The 16,870-nt window shown below is 45.1% G+C and overlaps 1 protein-coding gene across 1 annotated transcript in view; it reads left to right on the top strand.

The window, feature by feature from the left end:
* The window catches only part of pik3c2b (phosphatidylinositol-4-phosphate 3-kinase, catalytic subunit type 2 beta), a 53,976-nt gene that overhangs the window by 15,243 nt on the left and 21,863 nt on the right, over positions 1 to 16,870 (top strand). Inside the window, exons 8-20 of the mRNA XM_079556044.1 lie at positions 2,594 to 2,673; positions 3,995 to 4,058; positions 6,694 to 6,840; positions 6,936 to 6,969; positions 7,298 to 7,493; positions 10,450 to 10,572; positions 12,059 to 12,226; positions 12,860 to 12,968; positions 13,209 to 13,351; positions 13,448 to 13,636; positions 14,190 to 14,283; positions 15,127 to 15,221; positions 16,159 to 16,339. Coding sequence (XP_079412170.1) covers positions 2,594 to 2,673; positions 3,995 to 4,058; positions 6,694 to 6,840; positions 6,936 to 6,969; positions 7,298 to 7,493; positions 10,450 to 10,572; positions 12,059 to 12,226; positions 12,860 to 12,968; positions 13,209 to 13,351; positions 13,448 to 13,636; positions 14,190 to 14,283; positions 15,127 to 15,221; positions 16,159 to 16,339 — 1,623 coding nt within the window. The remainder of the gene's footprint in view (positions 1 to 2,593; positions 2,674 to 3,994; positions 4,059 to 6,693; positions 6,841 to 6,935; positions 6,970 to 7,297; positions 7,494 to 10,449; positions 10,573 to 12,058; positions 12,227 to 12,859; positions 12,969 to 13,208; positions 13,352 to 13,447; positions 13,637 to 14,189; positions 14,284 to 15,126; positions 15,222 to 16,158; positions 16,340 to 16,870) is intronic.

Here is a 16,870-nt window from a genome sequence, read left to right as displayed (position 1 = left end):
GTCCTTTTCACACTCGCCTTCAGGTCCTTTTCACACTCGCCTTTTGGTCCATTTCACACTCGCCTTTAGGTCCTTTTCACACTCGCCTTCAGGTCCTTTTCACACTCGCCTTTAGGTCCTTTTCACACTCGCCTTCAGGTCCTTTTCACACTCGCCTTCAGGTCCTTTTCACACTCGCCTTCAGGTCCTTTTCACATTCGCCTTCAGGTTCTTTTCACATTCACCTTTAGGTTCTTTTCACACTCGCCTTCAGGTCCTTTTCACACTCGCCTTTAGGTTCTTTTCACACTTGCCTTTAGGTTCTTTTCACACTCGCCTTCAGGTCCTTTTCACACTCGCCTTTAGGTTCTTTTCACACTCACCTTCAGGTTCTTTTCACACTCGCCTTCAGGTCCTTTTCACACTCACCTTTAGGTCCTTTTCACACTCACCGTTAGGTCCTTTTCACACTCACCTTTAGGTCCTTTTCACACTCGCCTTCAGGTCCTTTTCACACTCGCCTTCAGGTCCTTTTCACACTCGCCTTCAGGTCCTTTTCACACTCGCCTTTAGGTCCTTTTCACACTCGCCTTCAGGTCCATTTCACACTCGCCTTCAGGTCCTTTTCACACTCGCCTTTAGGTCCTTTTCACACTCACCTTTAGGTCCTTTTCACACTCGCCTTTAGGTCCTTTTCACACTCACCTTTAGGTCCTTTTCAAACTCGCCTTTAGGTTCTTTTCACACTCGCCTTTAGGTCCTTTTCACACTCGCCTTCAGGTCCTTTTCACACTCACCTTTAGGTCCTTTTCACACTCGCCTTCAGGTCCTTTTCACACTCGCCTTCAGGTCCTTTTCACACTCGCCTTTAGGTCCTTTTCACACTCACCTTTAGGTCCTTTTCACACTCACCTTTAGGTCCTTTTCACACTCACCTTTAGGTCCTTTTCACACTCGCCTTTAGGTCCTTTTCACACTCGCCTTTAGGTCCTTTTCACACTCGCCTTTAGGTCCTTTTCACACTCGCCTTTAGGTTCTTTTCACACTCGCCTTCAGGTCCTTTTCACACTCGCCTTTAGGTCCTTTTCACACTCGCCTTCAGGTCCTTTTCACACTCGCCTTTAGGTCCTTTTCACACTCGCCTTTAGGTCCTTTTCACACTCGACTTTAGGTCCTTTTCACACTCACCTTTAGGTCCTTTTCACACTCGCCTTTAGGTCCTTTTCACACTCGCCTTCAGGTTCTTTTCACACTCGCCTTCAGGTCCTTTTCACACTCACCTTTAGGTTCTTTTCACACTCGCCTTCAGGTCCTTTTCACACTCGCCTTCAGGTCCTTTTCACACTCGCCTTCAGGTTCTTTTCACACTCGCCTTCAGGTTCTTTTCACACTCGCCTTTAGGTCCTTTTCACACTCACCTTTAGGTCCTTTTCACACTCGCCTTTAGGTCCTTTTCACACTCGCCTTCAGGTCCTTTTCACACTCGCCTTTAGGTTCTTTTCACTCTCGCCTTCAGGTCCTTTTCACACTCGCCTTTAGGTCCTTTTCACACTCGCCTTTAGGTTCTTTTCACTCTCACCTTCAGGTCCTTTTCACACTCACCTTCAGGTCCTTTTCACACTCGCCTTTAGGTCCTTTTCACACTCGCCTTTAGGTCCTTTTCACACTCACCTTCAGGTTCTTTTCACACTCGCCTTCAGGTTCTTTTCACACTCGCCTTCAGGTCCTTTTCACACTCACCTTCAGGTCCTTTTCACACTCGCCTTTAGGTTCTTTTCACACTCGCCTTTAGGTCCTTTTCACACTCGCCTTTAGGTCCTTTTCACACTCGCCTTTAGGTCCTTTTCACACTCGCTTTCAGGTCCTTTTCACACTCACCTTTAGGTCCTTTTCACACTCGCCTTTAGGTTCTTTTCACACTCGCCTTCAGGTCCTTTTCACACTCACCTTTAGGTCCTTTTCACACTCGCCTTTAGGTCCTTTTCACACTCGCTTTCAGGTCCTTTTCACACTCACCTTTAGGTCCTTTTCACACTCGCCTTTAGGTTCTTTTCACACTCGCCTTCAGGTCCTTTTCACACTCACCTTTAGGTCCTTTTCACACTCACCTTCAGGTCCTTTTCACACTCGCCTTTAGGTCCTTTTCACACTCGCCTTTAGGTCCTTTTCACACTCGCCTTTAGGTTCTTTTCACACTCGCCTTTAGGTCCTTTTCACACTCGCTTTCAGGTCCTTTTCACACTCACCTTTAGGTCCTTTTCACACTCGCCTTTAGGTTCTTTTCACACTCGCCTTCAGGTCCTTTTCACACTCGCTTTCAGGTCCTTTTCACACTCACCTTTAGGTCCTTTTCACACTCGCCTTCAGGTCCTTTTCACACTCACCTTCAGGTCCTTTTCACACTCGCCTTCAGGCCCTTTTCACACTCACCTTTAGGTTAATTTCACACTCACCTTTAGGTTAATTTCACACTCACCTTCAGGTCCTTTTCACACTCGCCTTCAGGTCCTTTTCACACTCGCCTTCAGGTCCTTTTCACACTCACCTTTAGGTCCTTTTCACACTCGCCTTTAGGTCTGAAAGATTTAACGTTCGACCCGCTGTTCCTTTGCAGAAAGACGACGATGACGCGACCTCCTCCATGAACCACAGTATCCTGCTGCAGGAGCGGCCCATCAGGCAGACGGTTACCAGGTGGGGGCGATGTCACTGTCCCACAGCAGCACACACACACATGAGTCATGGCCAGATGCTCTTGGTGAAAAGAAATAATAATATATCAAATGAAAATAATAAAATAAATAAAAACGTATGCATAATTTTTGCATAAAAGAAAATAAAACAGTTTCAGCGGCAAAATCAAAGTAATTAACAAGTTTAAAAGTCTAAACTAGTTATAAGTGAAAATAATCTCTAAAGAAACCCTAAACTTTTCCAAAACAAAACTTTCTAAAAAACAAATCCAGACCGTTCCAAATTTTTCCAAAGTGTTCCAGAATTTCCTAAACATTTCCCTGTAGGGATGTCAAGATGAAACGGTTTACCATGATTCTGAAAGAACGCAGTAGGTTCACTCTACAAATTTATAGCCGCGGTTTACCGCTGGAATCTCTTGCTCCAACGTACGAACAGTGCGTAAACTCACCCACAGTTGAGTGAAGCAGACTCAGACTCGGAGCTGCATCCACGCAACAACAAAAAAAGTGTGAAGTCAGCAGAGTGGGACCTCTTAGTGTATCCATCAGTGTGTTGTGGACGTCCATGCAAATCCTGTCGTCAGGAAAGCTGCAGCAAAAGGCGTGGACGTCAAATATGAAACATCATCTTGGAGATAATCCTTTGCTATAAATGTCCAAGTCAGTGAAACAAACTGGATAATTCCCAATAAAGTTTGTCCAAATGTAAACAAAAAACGAACTCTCCTCTGCTTCAGTGAAATAAACAGAACGACAAATGAAACGAAAACTCACTGTGCTCACATGTGATAATCAACTCGAGCTAGTCCCGTTAGTCACTTTAGAAACACGTTTCCTTTGTCTGTTTATCAAAACATCTGACAAATAATCAAGCAGGGGGGCAGCATAAGTTTTTAGAACATAAAACCTCGCCTGGATTGTGGTTTAATAATAAAATATTAAAACCAAGAAAATAAACAGTGAATGTTTACAAGTTCAAGTATTTAAAATATCTGTTATTTCCTTTCAGTAGGTCGATAATTGGGAATATTCATAAAATCGCAATATTTTCTTTCACAATAATTGTGACTCAAACATTTGAAATCGTGGCACCCCTATTTACCAATTTTTTTTCCAAAGTGTTGGAGTTACTTCCTGGATAAATCTCTGGCTCAAAGCGACAAAACGACGGAGAATAAACATCGTAAAGAGAAAGTTTGGCCTGTTTTTGAAGTCAAAACTAAGAGGTTCATGTTTTCACCTGGGGCGTCTCACCTTAAAACCGCACACATACCCAGGTGGGGGCGCTGTTTCACCTGTGAATCCTGTGTGTTTGACAGAGAGGCCCTGACGCTGCTCCTCGACACCTTCCATAACGAGGCCGAGTGCTTCCTGCTGTCGGAGGTAAACCGTCCCTTTAACTTCTTTACTCAATGCATTTTCTCCAGTTCAGCTTTGCCCAAATCTAAAAGGTTGCAGCCTATAGGCCAGTGTCACACCTAATTTGAAAGATAAGTGTTGTAATCCAGACTCTGTTTACAACATTGAACAATTATTTATTAGCAAAATAAATAATAAATATTTTTTTTTTGAGAAGTTAGTTAAGGCGGCAGCCTGGTGTTGTTTAGTCGGCGGCCTAAACAGAAAAACGCTGCGTGAAACCCTGCAGAATGTGTTTGAGAAAAGAGGAACAGAGAGTGACCGACGCAGAGCTAAACGTGTGGTTTGGAGCGGTGTCTGATGAATATTAACTGTGAAGTGTGGACAGTGCGTTTCTGCTCTGAAACGGCCTTATTATTATGTTTCCCTTTCGACCTGTCATGAGTTAACCTCTTAACCCCCGCCTTAACCAAGCACATTTTCTCCAGTTTACCCCAAAGCTTTGTTTAATTTATTTTTGTTAATCACATTTTTTTTGGCCTTTATTTAGTGTAACTGTGATCAAGCCACAAAAAAGCGACCAAAATATGTAAAAAGAATTAAAAAGCAGCAAAGACTTGATGACAAAACATGACATCTGTTTTGTTGGTCTTAGCTTTCAAATGAGCCGTTACTCTGGCCTATAGGCTGGAAGCTCCAGTTAAGATTTGGGTAAAGCCAAACTAGACAGAATGTGTTTGATTAAGGCGGGGGGGGTAAGGGATTAAGAACGGTTTATTGAGAAAATGGGGGAAAAATGGGAAAAAGCAACGTAAATGTAGATGTTTGAGGCACAGTTTTACAGATTTCTAAAAAATATCGCTGCAGCATCGTTATCGAGAAAATTCCAAAAAGATTGAGATTTTCCTCGACATCGCCCCGCCCGAACTCTAAAGCTAAAGCTCCCCCGATGGCCGCACTAGTACTATCTAGAGACCGGCACGGGACTGCTCCCGACTGAAAGGGAGTAAAGTGCTCGGAAAAGTAAGAGGTAAAATGTAACAGCCTGTTGCTTTTCTAGCATGTTTTTGGCGCTCTTTTGCCGCTCTTTAGTGTAAACTTTAAAGCTCCCTCTGGTGGTCGCTGGCGGAGCTGTTGTTGTTAGTATAAACTCAAAAGCTCCCTCTGGTGGTCGCAGGCAGAGCTGTTGTTGTTAGTGTAAACTCAAAAGCTCCCTCTGGTGGTCGCAGTCAGAGCTGTTGTTGTTAGTATAAACTCAAAAGCTCCCTCTGGTGGTCGCAGTCAGAGCTGTTGTTGTTAGTATAAACTCAAAAGCTCCCTCTGGTGGTCGCAGGCAGAGCTGTTGTTGTTAGTGTAAACTCTAAAGCTCCCTCTGGTGGTCGCAGGCGGAGCTGTTGTTGTTAGTATAAACTTTAAAGCTCCCTCTGGTGGTCTCAGGTGGAGCTACTTTTGTTAGTACTATCTAGAGACCGGCACGGGACTGCTCCCGACTGAAAGGGAGTAAAGTGCTCGGAAAAGTAAGAGGTAAAATGTAACAGCCTGTTGCTTTTCTAGCATGTTTTTGGCGCTCTTTTGCCGCTCTTTAGTGTAAACTTTAAAGCTCCCTCTGGTGGTCGCTGGCGGAGCTGTTCTTGTTAGTATAAACTTTAAAGCTCCCTCTGGTGGTCACAGGCAGAGCTGTTGTTGTTAGTGTAAACTCTAAAGCTCCCTCTGGTGGTCGCAGTCAGAGCTGTTGTTGTTAGTGTAAACTCTAAAGCTCCCTCTGGTGGTCCCAGGCGGAGCTGTTCTTGTTAGTGTAAACTCTAAAGCTCCCTCTGATGGTCTCAGACAGAGCTGTTCTTGTTAGTATAAACTCTAAAGCTCCCTCTGATGGTCTCAGACAGAGCTGTTCTTGTTAGTATAAACTCTAAAGCTCCCTCTGGTGGTCTCAGGCGGAGCTGTTCTTGTTAGTATAAACTTTAAAGCTCCCTCTGGTGGTCGCAGTCAGAGCTGTTGTTGTTAGTGTAAACTCTAAAGCTCCCTCTGGTGGTCTCAGGCGGAGCTGTTCTTGTTAGTATAAACTTTAAAGCTCCCTCTGGTGGTCGCTGGCGGAGCTATTCTTGTTAGTATAAACTCTAAAGCTCCCTCTGGTGGTCTCAGGCGGAGCTGTTCTTGTTAGTATAAACTTTAAAGCTCCCTCTGGTGGTCGCAGGCGGAGCTGTTCTTGTTAGTATAAACTCTAAAGCTCCCTCTGGTGGTCGCAGGCGGAGCTGTTCTTGTTAGTATAAACTCTAAAGCTCCCTCTGGTGGTCGCAGGCGGAGCTGTTCTTGTTAGTATAAACTTTAAAGCTCCCTCTGGTGGTCACAGGCAGAGCTGTTGTTGTTGGTATAAACTCTAAAGCTCCCTCTGGTGGTCTCAGGCGGAGCTGTTGTTGTTGGTATAAACTCTAAAGCTCCCTCTGGTGGTCTCAGGCGGAGCTGTTGTTGTTGGTATAAACTCTAAAGCTCCCTCTGGTGGTCTCAGGCGGAGCTGTTGTTGTTGGTATAAACTCTAAAGCTCCCTCTGGTGGTCTCAGGCGGAGCTGTTGTTGTTGGTATAAACTCTAAAGCTCCCTCTGGTGGTCTCAGGCGGAGCTGTTGTTGTTGGTATAAACTCTAAAGCTCCCTCTGGTGGTCACAGGCAGAGCTTCCTCTTCACGTGGAGCGCCTGGTGCAGTCGGTCAAGGCTCTGTGCAGCTCTTTGGCCACGATCGAGACGCCGGAGATCACCGCCGCCCTCAACCTGCTGCCCGCCTGCCCCTGCCGCGTGCAGCCCAAGGTCGCCAAGGTAACCAGCCACCGCCCCTCCACCCTGCCCCCTCCACCTGCCCCATCCAGTCCAGAACAAACGTTTTTCTAACTTTGACTTTTTGTTTCCTCCAGGACGCGTCTGCACTGGTGCTCAGAGAGAACCGAGGTGAGAGGCTTCAAATGTCATTAAAAATGTTTACAAATTTACACTATCAGGTTTATCTCCAATGTCATGAAATGAGGTGAAAAAATTTGAGAAACTAAGGAGAAAATAGAGAAAACACTGAAGATAAAAACTGTGAAAAAGTATTGAAAAAGTAAAGGAATAAACAAAAATAGGGCAAATTATTGGGGAAAAAATAAGGTTTAGAAAAAAAAATGTGGGAGGAAAATAGGGATTTTCTGTGTGAAAAAAAACAAAAAAAATTGGGATTTTTTGAGGAATATATATGTCGTACCTTCAGTATATATTGATTAAAATATGTGCCGCTCAGAGCGTGTGGTGGAGAAGCTGACGGCCGCCATCTTGGACCTGGTGGAGTTGTACTGTTGCAGCTTCAACGCCAACTTCCACCCGACCACACCCTCGCTGAGTGGCTCCGCCCCCACGCAGGAGGCGGGGCTGGTGTCCACGGTGCTGTCCTTCAGCGTGTACGCCGCCCACCGCGTGCCCATCACCTGGGCGACCAGGTAAGACCCGCCCACCGTGTCCCCATCACCTGGGCGACCAGGTTAGTCCCGCCCATCGCGTCTCCCTCACAGTAACTGGAAAGAGTTTGTAAATTATTGGATTTTTTTTATTTTTTTGTTATTTTGGAATTTTCATTTATTTATTTATTTGATAGGAACAATGCATATTAATGAACATCTGCATTGAAACGATCAAAACAGGCGTAAATACACTGAATTATAGCCACAGGTTCTTTTACGTCCATAGTCCCTCGGCAGATGACAGAAATACAGAAAATATAACAACCAATGTAACACGAAAAGAAGTCACTTAATGGTCGATGACGCCGTAATCCAAATATGGTCATTTCCTTTGTGTGAGACAGCTGCAGCTAAAGGTGGGAAGCTTTAGGGCCGTTTTCATTCCACTTTTTAACAACATCTGTACTTTAATCTCTCCGTAAGACACTTTACATGCAGACACTCAACTACATTTGGATGATTTTTTACACACAAGTATTTTTACTGATCTGTTTCCTGATGGATTTATTGATGGCCTTAATGATTGTTTGCGTTTGTGGCATAAAAAAATCTGGTCCTTGGTCATTAAAACGACATTAAAAAGCCTTAAATATGTGTAGACGCTTTGATAAATGCGAGCTGTTTGTTTCTCTTGGAAAACGGAGGAGGGGGAGGAGCCTCAGTCACAAAGCGCTGAGCCTGGGAACCACCGCGACCTCTGACCTCAATAGACGTCCCCAAAACCCCCTCCTCGACCTCGGCACCTGCTGCTGTGGCTGCGGGCACACGGGGCACAGCGGGTACAGCGGGTACAGCGGGTACAGCGGGCACTGAGGTGAAGGCAGAGCTGCAGGCGAGATGCAAATGTATTCAAATGACGGGAGGAAGCGCCAGGCTGCACCCAAAACAGGAAGTGCCTTAAAAAAACATTTCCTGTGGAGTTTCAAAGTAATATCTGAACAGCTTTTATATATTTTATATATGTTGAGCTGAAAGCAGGGACTTAGTTCAAAGTTTAGCTCCTTCCCTTAAAAGCCTGGTTCACACGGGACAATTTCAAAAAAATTGTGTGCAGAGTTCCCAAACCCGAGAGTCTCCACACAAACATGGCGGACGAAGAAGACGCAGTGGCCAGAGTTCTTAGTTTGTTTTTTACCTCTTACACATTGCCTGAACCAAGAACATTGTCTCCAGTTTGGCTTTATCCAAATCTTAAAGCTTCTTGGAAAAAAATGGACAAAATGGCACAACATAAAAGCCACAAAAAAGCGTCAAAAAGGCAATGAAATAAGGTGATGAAAAAGAGACAAAAACGCTTCAAAAATGTGACAAAAACGCTGCGACAATGTGACAAAAAAGGCCTATAGGCATCGCAAAGCTTTTAGATTTGGGTAAAGCCGAACTGGAGTGAATGCACTCGGTTAAAGTGGCGGGTAAGAGGTTACGTTTCTGGCGCACCATGAGCGCTGTTTTGATTTTGGATTCCCCTCCATGCTTCCTCATCGCCTCACTTTCTCATTGGCTACATGTCACAGTCAACAGGCTGCAGTTTGTCTGTCCTCGGGGCTCATCACACACCAGGAGAACAATGTTTGAACACACCACACACGGCAGGAATATCTGATCAGATTATCCTTAGAGCGGTTATGATCATCGGAGCGTCCTTAGGATTGTTGGAATTGGGACTAAAATCGGCCAAAGAGACTGATCTGGCCACATAGAGAGAGTCACGTGATCAGTGGAGCTCCAGACCTCCACAGGAAATGACATCACCTTCACATTTTTCCCCCCACGACATTTTTTTAAATTAATCTCAATAAAAGTAAACTCCACTGTCCTTAAGGTTAGGGTTAGTGGGTAGGGTTAGTTTGGAGGTGAGGTCATTTCCTGTGGAGATCACATGCCCTCCATCGGCTGAACTCGTCCTGGATTAGTTCCTCTGACCCGGACAAATTGAGCTTCTTCCTGTTTCAGTGACGAAGCTTCTTCCTGTCTGTGTTTCAGTTACGAGGGCTTCTTCCTGTCTGTGTTTCAGTTACGAAGCTTTTACCTGTCTGTGTTTCAGTTACGGGGGCTTCTTCCTGTCTGTGTTTCAGTTACGAGGGCTTCTTCCTGTCTGTGTTTCAGTTACGAGGGCTTCTTCCTGTCTGTGTTTCAGTTACGGGGGCTTCTTCCTGTCTGTGTTTCAGTTACGAAGGCTTCTTCCTGTCTGTGTTTCAGTGACGAAGCTTCTTCCTGTCTGAGTTACAGTTACGAGGGCTTCTTCCTGTCTGTGTTTCAGTTACGAGGGCTTCTTCCTGTCTGTGTTTCAGTTACGAAGCTTCTTCCTGTCTGTGTTTCAGTTACGAGGGCTTCTTCCTGTCTGTGTTTCAGTTATGAGGGCTTCTTCCTGTCTGTGTTTCAGTGACGAAGCTTCTTCCTGTCTGTGTTTCAGTGACGAAGCTTCTTCCTGTCTGTGTTTCAGTTACGAGGGCTTCTTCCTGTCTGTGTTTCAGTTACGAAGCTTCTTCCTGTCTGTGTTTCAGTTACGAGGGCTTCTTCCTGTCTGTGTTTCAGTTACGAGGGCTTCTTCCTGTCTGTGTTTCAGTTACGAGGGCTTCTTCCTGTCTGTGTTTCAGTTACGAGGGCTTCTTCCTGTCTGTGTTTCAGTTACGAAGCTTCTTCCTGTCTGTGTTTCAGTTACGAGGGCTTCTTCCTGTCTGTGTTTCAGTGACGAAGCTTCTTCCTGTCTGTGTTTCAGTTACGAGGGCTTCTTCCTGTCTGTGTTTCAGTTACGAGGGCTTCTTCCTGTCTGTGTTACAGTTACGAGGGCTTCTTCCTGTCTGAGTTTCAGTTATGAGGGCTTCTTCCTGTCTGAGTTTCAGTTATGAGGGCTTCTTCCTGTCTGTGTTACAGTTACGAGGGCTTCTTCCTGTCTGTGTTTCAGTGACGAAGCTTCTTCCTGTCTGTGTTTCAGTTACGAGGGCTTCTTCCTGACCTGCTCGCTGACCCACGGCGGCTCAGAGCTGTGCGCGCCTCAGCACACGTCCCGTCAGGCTGTCAGCAAATACCTGTTCCACCTGGTCACATGGGACCACAGGTAACCCATGACCCGCCCCTCAACATAAACCACTTTACACTGCACTGAAACTGTGTCCAAATAAACCTGTCAGTCGCTGGCCGTTTCTGGTCCAAATACATACATAATACATTTTCCCAGATGTGCTGTGCCGTTTATAACCGAGCGCATCTCTAAACTTGCCCGAAGACGCAGACGCTCCTGGTCTCCACTAGAAAACTGACTCTTGGATAATTATGCAAGAGTACAAAAAAGAACCGGCCTTCGCTTAGTTGGTTTTAACATGTGGTAAGGGAGCAAATGAACATATTCAAACAACTCACTTATTTATCTCGACAGGGTAAATGATTTGGCCAGCAGCAAAACAGAAAAAGCTGGCACCTCGAGTCAAAACACACACACAGTGTACCCTCTGGCACTGTGTGTGTGTAAATACTGCAGTTGTATTGGTAACCATTGGCCATCATTCGCTTCAACTCTTGCAAGGCAAGGCAACTTTATTTATACCGCGCATTTCGTACACAAGGCAACTCAATCCGCAACTCAATTTAAATTTGCTTTTGTTTTGAACAAGGCAAGGCAACTTTATTTATACCGCACATTTCGTACACAAGGCAACTCTCTGTGACGGAAGCTCAGTTATTTTGTCCAATTTACTTTGTAGTTGCCATCAAAAAGGCAATACAAATAACTGCGGAAGAGAAAAGTCCAGGCAGCACAAGGAATAGAATAATAAATTGGAGCACAACAACAATAACAAGACAGCATTAGTTCATATATTTCACACAGTTGTAAGGCATATTTACAATTAAGACATTTAAGAGGCTTGTACAAAGACATTCATTAGTTTTCAACGCCTTAAAAGAACAGGCCACTGCTTTTCCATGCAAAGAAATGTTCTTACCTGAGCTTAGACAAGTTGATATGCACCTGTCTGGTCTTTGTGCATGCCCCTGAAAGAGCGTCGTAGCTTCTAACTTCACCCCCCGTTTGGAGCTATAGGAATATGCTGGGAGAGGCCAAATGCTAACAGCATCTTTCTCGTCTAACCTCAGGTAAGAACATATCTCAGTGTGTAAAAATGCTGGCCTGTTCCTTTAACCCCCACCTGAACCGAGCACATTTTCTCCAGTTTAGCTTGACCAATATCTAGAAGTATCTTGAAAAAAAAACACCAATACACACTAATGGAATCACGAAGAAGAAGCTAGCAGGCTAATGGGCAAAGCTAACTGCGGGCTAGCGCCACTTAAACAGTATTTACAGCCAAGTTTTGTGTGGAAAAAAAAGGTCTCCATTGTGTGGTTGGATGTACAATATCCCTCTGTCCCTTAGTCTTTTCTGTCATCGTAGTATTTACTCTCACGGACAATTAATGAGTAAATAAATGCAATGTGCTATGACACCTGCAGTGGCGCTTATTGCCTCTTGGGGCAGGAGTTGCTTAGTTCTGCTTTAAAACGATGACGATTCTGGTTGAATGACTTGCCGCTCTGCTCCTCTTCAGGGTGTGTTTCCCGGTGCAGATAAACCAGCTTCCTCGTGAGTCAGTGCTGACCATCACGCTGTTCGCCAGCGCCCTGCCGCCCCCTGGTGGAGCAGAGGAGAAGGGCCGGCAGAAGCGCAGCGTGGAGGCCCTGGGCTGGGTCTGTACTCCGCTCTTCAACTTCAGACAGTGAGTACAAAGGGGGTTTCTCCTCGGTTTCTGGTTAATATCTCTGCAGCGGCTCGAACTATCCACACAAAACAAAGGCTGTCCTGAAGTCCAGCGTCTTCTCTCTCAGCACAGATGAAGTGAGGTCACGTGACTGTCTCATGTTAGGGAAACTATTTGGACTTTTTTTTTCCAAAACAAGTCTCCCCCGTAGAGTTGTTTCGGCCTTGCCTGGCTCTGCCATACTCTTCCCTGTCCATTCCACGCAGGGAATTAGTCTGGTCACGGAGCAATTGGAGCAGTTAGAAGGGGCGGGCCTAACGCGCACAGATTGTCAGTGAAATAAACAAATTAGCGGACGTGACAGCTGTCGTTCAATTCACAAAATAAGAACTGAATATAAACTCACGTGGAGAACGTGGAAGCACAATCCTCGACTACTTCATCCATGATCAGTTTTAGCTAAAGTTAATGTTAATTGAACTAACAACATAGTGGTGCAGCGAGTGACATTGTGATTGGTTTGGCTAGGCCTTATTAGCCGTCAATCAGCAACTTGTTTACCGTGTATGGCCAGACCCACCTTCTTTCACGCAATATCGGCCCCAGCTCTGACCGAAACGTGTGTTTTCATGAATAGTTCTCTGTTTTCAGTGTTCTGACGTGCGGGCGGAAGCTGCTCGGTCTGTGGCCCTCCTCCTCAGGACCAAACACTCGCTCCAGCTCCCCGAACTTCAGCCAACCAGACAGTGTCATACTGCAGGTAACAGACAAGAGTATCTTGCGGTGTGTTGGGGGTGTGCTCTGAGGTGAGGGCATGGATCTACTATAATAAACGGGTGAGGGAGGTGCGAGGTGCAGCACTGGTCTTCTTCTGCTGTTTGCAAGTGTGGTGCACATGGTGGCGCATCTAGAAAAGCTTATTGGTAATGCATCAGTGCCAGACCGGCAAAATGTGATCACTTAGAGCAGCTTTAAGGCGGACTGTTCTTGTGTATTTAAGGTGGACTTCCCCACGTCTCAGTTCGAAGTGATCTTCTCGACGCCGCCTCCTGCAGAGTTCTGTCCTCAGTACGAGTTCAGCCGCCTGGACTCCGTCTCCCAGATACAACTACAGGACGTCCTGCACAAGAAGGCTGCCTTCTGGTACTGCTATTACTACTGTTATTACTACTACTGCTGCTAAGTTGTCCCCAGTTAGACATTACTTTAAAGGTTTTGAGACATTCTCTGTGATTTCAGGCTGACGACCGAGGACAAGCGTCTGCTGTGGGAGAAGCGCTCCTTCTGCCAGGCGCAGAGCTGTGCCCTGCCCCTGGTCCTCAGCAGCGCCCCCTGCTGGCAGTGGACGTGTCTGCCGGAGATCTACGGGCTGCTGCGGCAGTGGGCGTGTCCCGGGCACCTGGACGCTCTGGGGCTGCTGCACGCACAGTAAGACACACATTTAGAGGCGGGACACCGTTAAACAATACCCGCACAGTAAAATAAATAAAAGTCTAAATTTTACTGGCATTGGAGAAAATAAAGTATCGAAGGCAATCTTTAGAGTTTTGATGCTGCTGGTCCAGGTTTAAAGGAAGTTAATTTAAATGTTATTTTTTTACGAGGGTTTCTACAGGTGGGAGCAATAAATAATAATAAAAAGAGTAATACAGAATAAATATAGGCCTAGGCTTAAACATTTTTTTTCCTTTTAAAGTACCGATAAGAGTCCCGTTAAAGTACCGGATCGATAAGAGTAGTCGTATGGATAAATCCTTAACGATACCATCCCTGTCTGTCAGAAGTGGAGTCTAACAGGTGTCATAGTGGGGGAGAAGTTAAAGTTAAAGTCGAGGCTAAATGGGTTCAATGTGCAGAGGAATATATTCAAAATATACAACAAAGGGGATGCTACAACAATCGAGGCTTAAGCACAGGCCTCGCAGCCCTGTAGTTCGCTTTGTCCCGTAGGTTTAAGCCTCAGAGCGTCTCTTTGTGGCAGGTTCCCGGACCAAGAGCTGAGGAGAACCGCCGTGCAGTGGATGGACTCCATCTCAGACTCGGAGCTACTGGACTTTCTACCACAATTTGTACAGGCCAGTACTTCATGAACTTCATATACTTAAGATACTTAAGATACTTCAGTTGTACTGACTCTTACAACTGCAGAACTTCATTTCGGGTAGAGCTGAGCGATATATCGTCTCCAACAGTAGTGCCCACAGACCTCAGTACCACAGACTGATCCCAAGTCGACCTGCTGAGCGGAGACAGAATTTACAAATCTATTTTAATGATGATGCAATATATATATATATATATATAAAATAATTTGAAAAAGAAAAAAAAATGTAAGTGGAAAAAATGTGTGGAAGATTTTTTTTTTCCCCAAAATTTTTGTCGTCATTGTTGTTCAGGACAACCATGTTTTAGTGAGACAAAGCAATGTAAATTCTGATATTTGCAGCACATTTCTGCTTATTTCTGATGGAACGTCCTCAGAAATATTGAAATATTAATGTATTCTTGCATGTCTACATGATTAATAATAGAGTAAGTAAGAAAAGGTAAGCACAGCTCACTTAGCTCCCATATAGGAAAGTTTTATTTTTGCTTACACCTAGGTGACGTTTCAGGTGTCCTGGTCCAGGACGGAACTCGTACTCTCTCAGTCCGGCACGCTTTTCAGATTTTTTGTGGGATGTGCTGTCTTCCCTCTGATGATTAATAACACTACTCCAATGTCGCCCCCTGCTGCACAACAGGTGGAATCATAGCACAATGACCGTTCAGTTTAATATAATCACTTTCTTGATATCCATTTTATCACAAGGTCCCAAATGAGCTGAATTTCTTCCTGCTTCACAGACCCACGACTCTGCTGTGCTTCATCTGTGTTTTGTCTGCTCTTGACGTGTCATGTCGTGTTGAACCCTCAGGCGCTGAAGTACGAGTGTTACCTGGACAGTTCTCTGGTTCGATTCCTTCTGAGGAGAGCAATCCGAGACGTGCGCGTCGCCCACTACCTTTTCTGGTCAGTGACAATACATAAAAACATCTTTATTAAAGCAGTACTAAGTAACTTATTTACTTTAATAAATCCTTTCCGTAGTCCCTGTGGGGGTAATACAAGTGTTTATGGGATGATTGGAGGGTCTTTCATCTCCCCCTGGTGTCTCTGGCCAGAAAACCATGTTTGCAACTTGACTGCCCCCGGTGCTGAGAAAGCAATACACACTAATGTAATCACGAAGAAGAAGCTAACATGCTAACGGGCAAAGCTAACTGCGGGCTAACGTCACTTTAAACAGTATTTACAGCCAAGCTGAGTTAAAAAAAATATTTCCGTTGTATAATTGGATGCACAGTAACCCTCTCTCCCTTCGCCTTTCCTGTCAGCGTAGTATTTACTCTACAAGACAATTAATAAATTAAAAAATCGTAACTTGCTACTACACCTGCAGTTGCGCTCATGGCCTCTAGGGGGAAGAGTTACTTAGTACTGCTTTAAGGCGAGACGCTGCAGCAGAAAAAATGGATCTGTGTCGAGTTTAGAAACTAAACGTCTCAGTTTGATCTGTCAGAGTCAAAAACAGCCCAAACTCTGTCTTTACGGTGTGTTTTCTCAAACACACTGTAGATTTATCCATAAAAGGCTGCGACCGAGATGACGCTGTAATCCAAATATGGTCATTTCCTTTGTGGGAGACAGCAGTGGCTAAAGACTGTCTAAACATGCATATATTTCTCCAAAGAAACTAAACACTTGGGCCGTTTTCATTCCACAGATTTGTTGACTTTTGAACCAAAAAACAAGGAGATTTAAAAATTAAATAAACCAGATCCAAAACAGAATAAAGCCACACATTCAAACCATGTTCAAATGCAGCGTCTGGCGCTTAAGTCATTCCCCCAGTGTGCAGTGTTGTTGAAAGCTCTTCACTTTGGTTTATGTGGCTGTGGTTTTCCAGGCTGCTGAAGGATAACCTGCAGGACGGGCAGTTCTCCGCTCGGTACCAGACGCTGTTGGCGGCGCTGCTCTGCTGCGTCGGCCGCGGAGCCAGAGAGGAGCTGGACAAACAGGCCTGGATGGTGTCCGTGCTCACCGGGGTCGCCCACCGCGTCAGAGAGGCCCCGCCCTCTAACAGACAGGTGAGCGAGGCCCCTCCCCCTCACCTGGGATACAAATTCATGTGGCAGGCATCAGGCGTTATATATTATTATATTAGCTCATATGAAAGCATGGGTACAACTGCTGTGGAGCCTAACATGCTATGTCTCGGGGACAGTAACCAAACTAGCTTTTTTTTCCAAAGACGGAAATAACTCCAGGCTTACATTGAATCCTGAACTGTTGCAGTGCAGTCTCCACAAGGAAACATGACAAAACATGACAAAAAACAGAAGAAAACACAACAAAAACACAGCGATAAACAAAGTTACGATCTCTTTTGTAAGTCTTAGCTTTCAAATGAGGCATTACACTGTTGCACTCCAGTACAGAAGCTTTTAGATTTGGGTAAAGCCAAACTGGCGAAAATGCGCTTGTTTCAGGCGGGGGGTCAATGTTGATGGTGATGAAAATCACTCACCTTTCGGCGATATTCGCCATTTTGAATGTGAATTCATCCTCGTTTTCATCACTATTTTGATGCTTAAATTTCTTTTAAGCTTTTAGATTTG

Source organism: Gobius niger (genome assembly GCF_951799975.1).
Source record: "Gobius niger genome assembly, chromosome: 5".
Classification (NCBI taxonomy): Eukaryota; Metazoa; Chordata; class Actinopteri; order Gobiiformes; family Gobiidae; genus Gobius; species Gobius niger.
The sequence above is the reverse complement of the archived record's forward strand: the minus strand, read 5'-3'. Positions and strand labels throughout refer to the sequence as shown.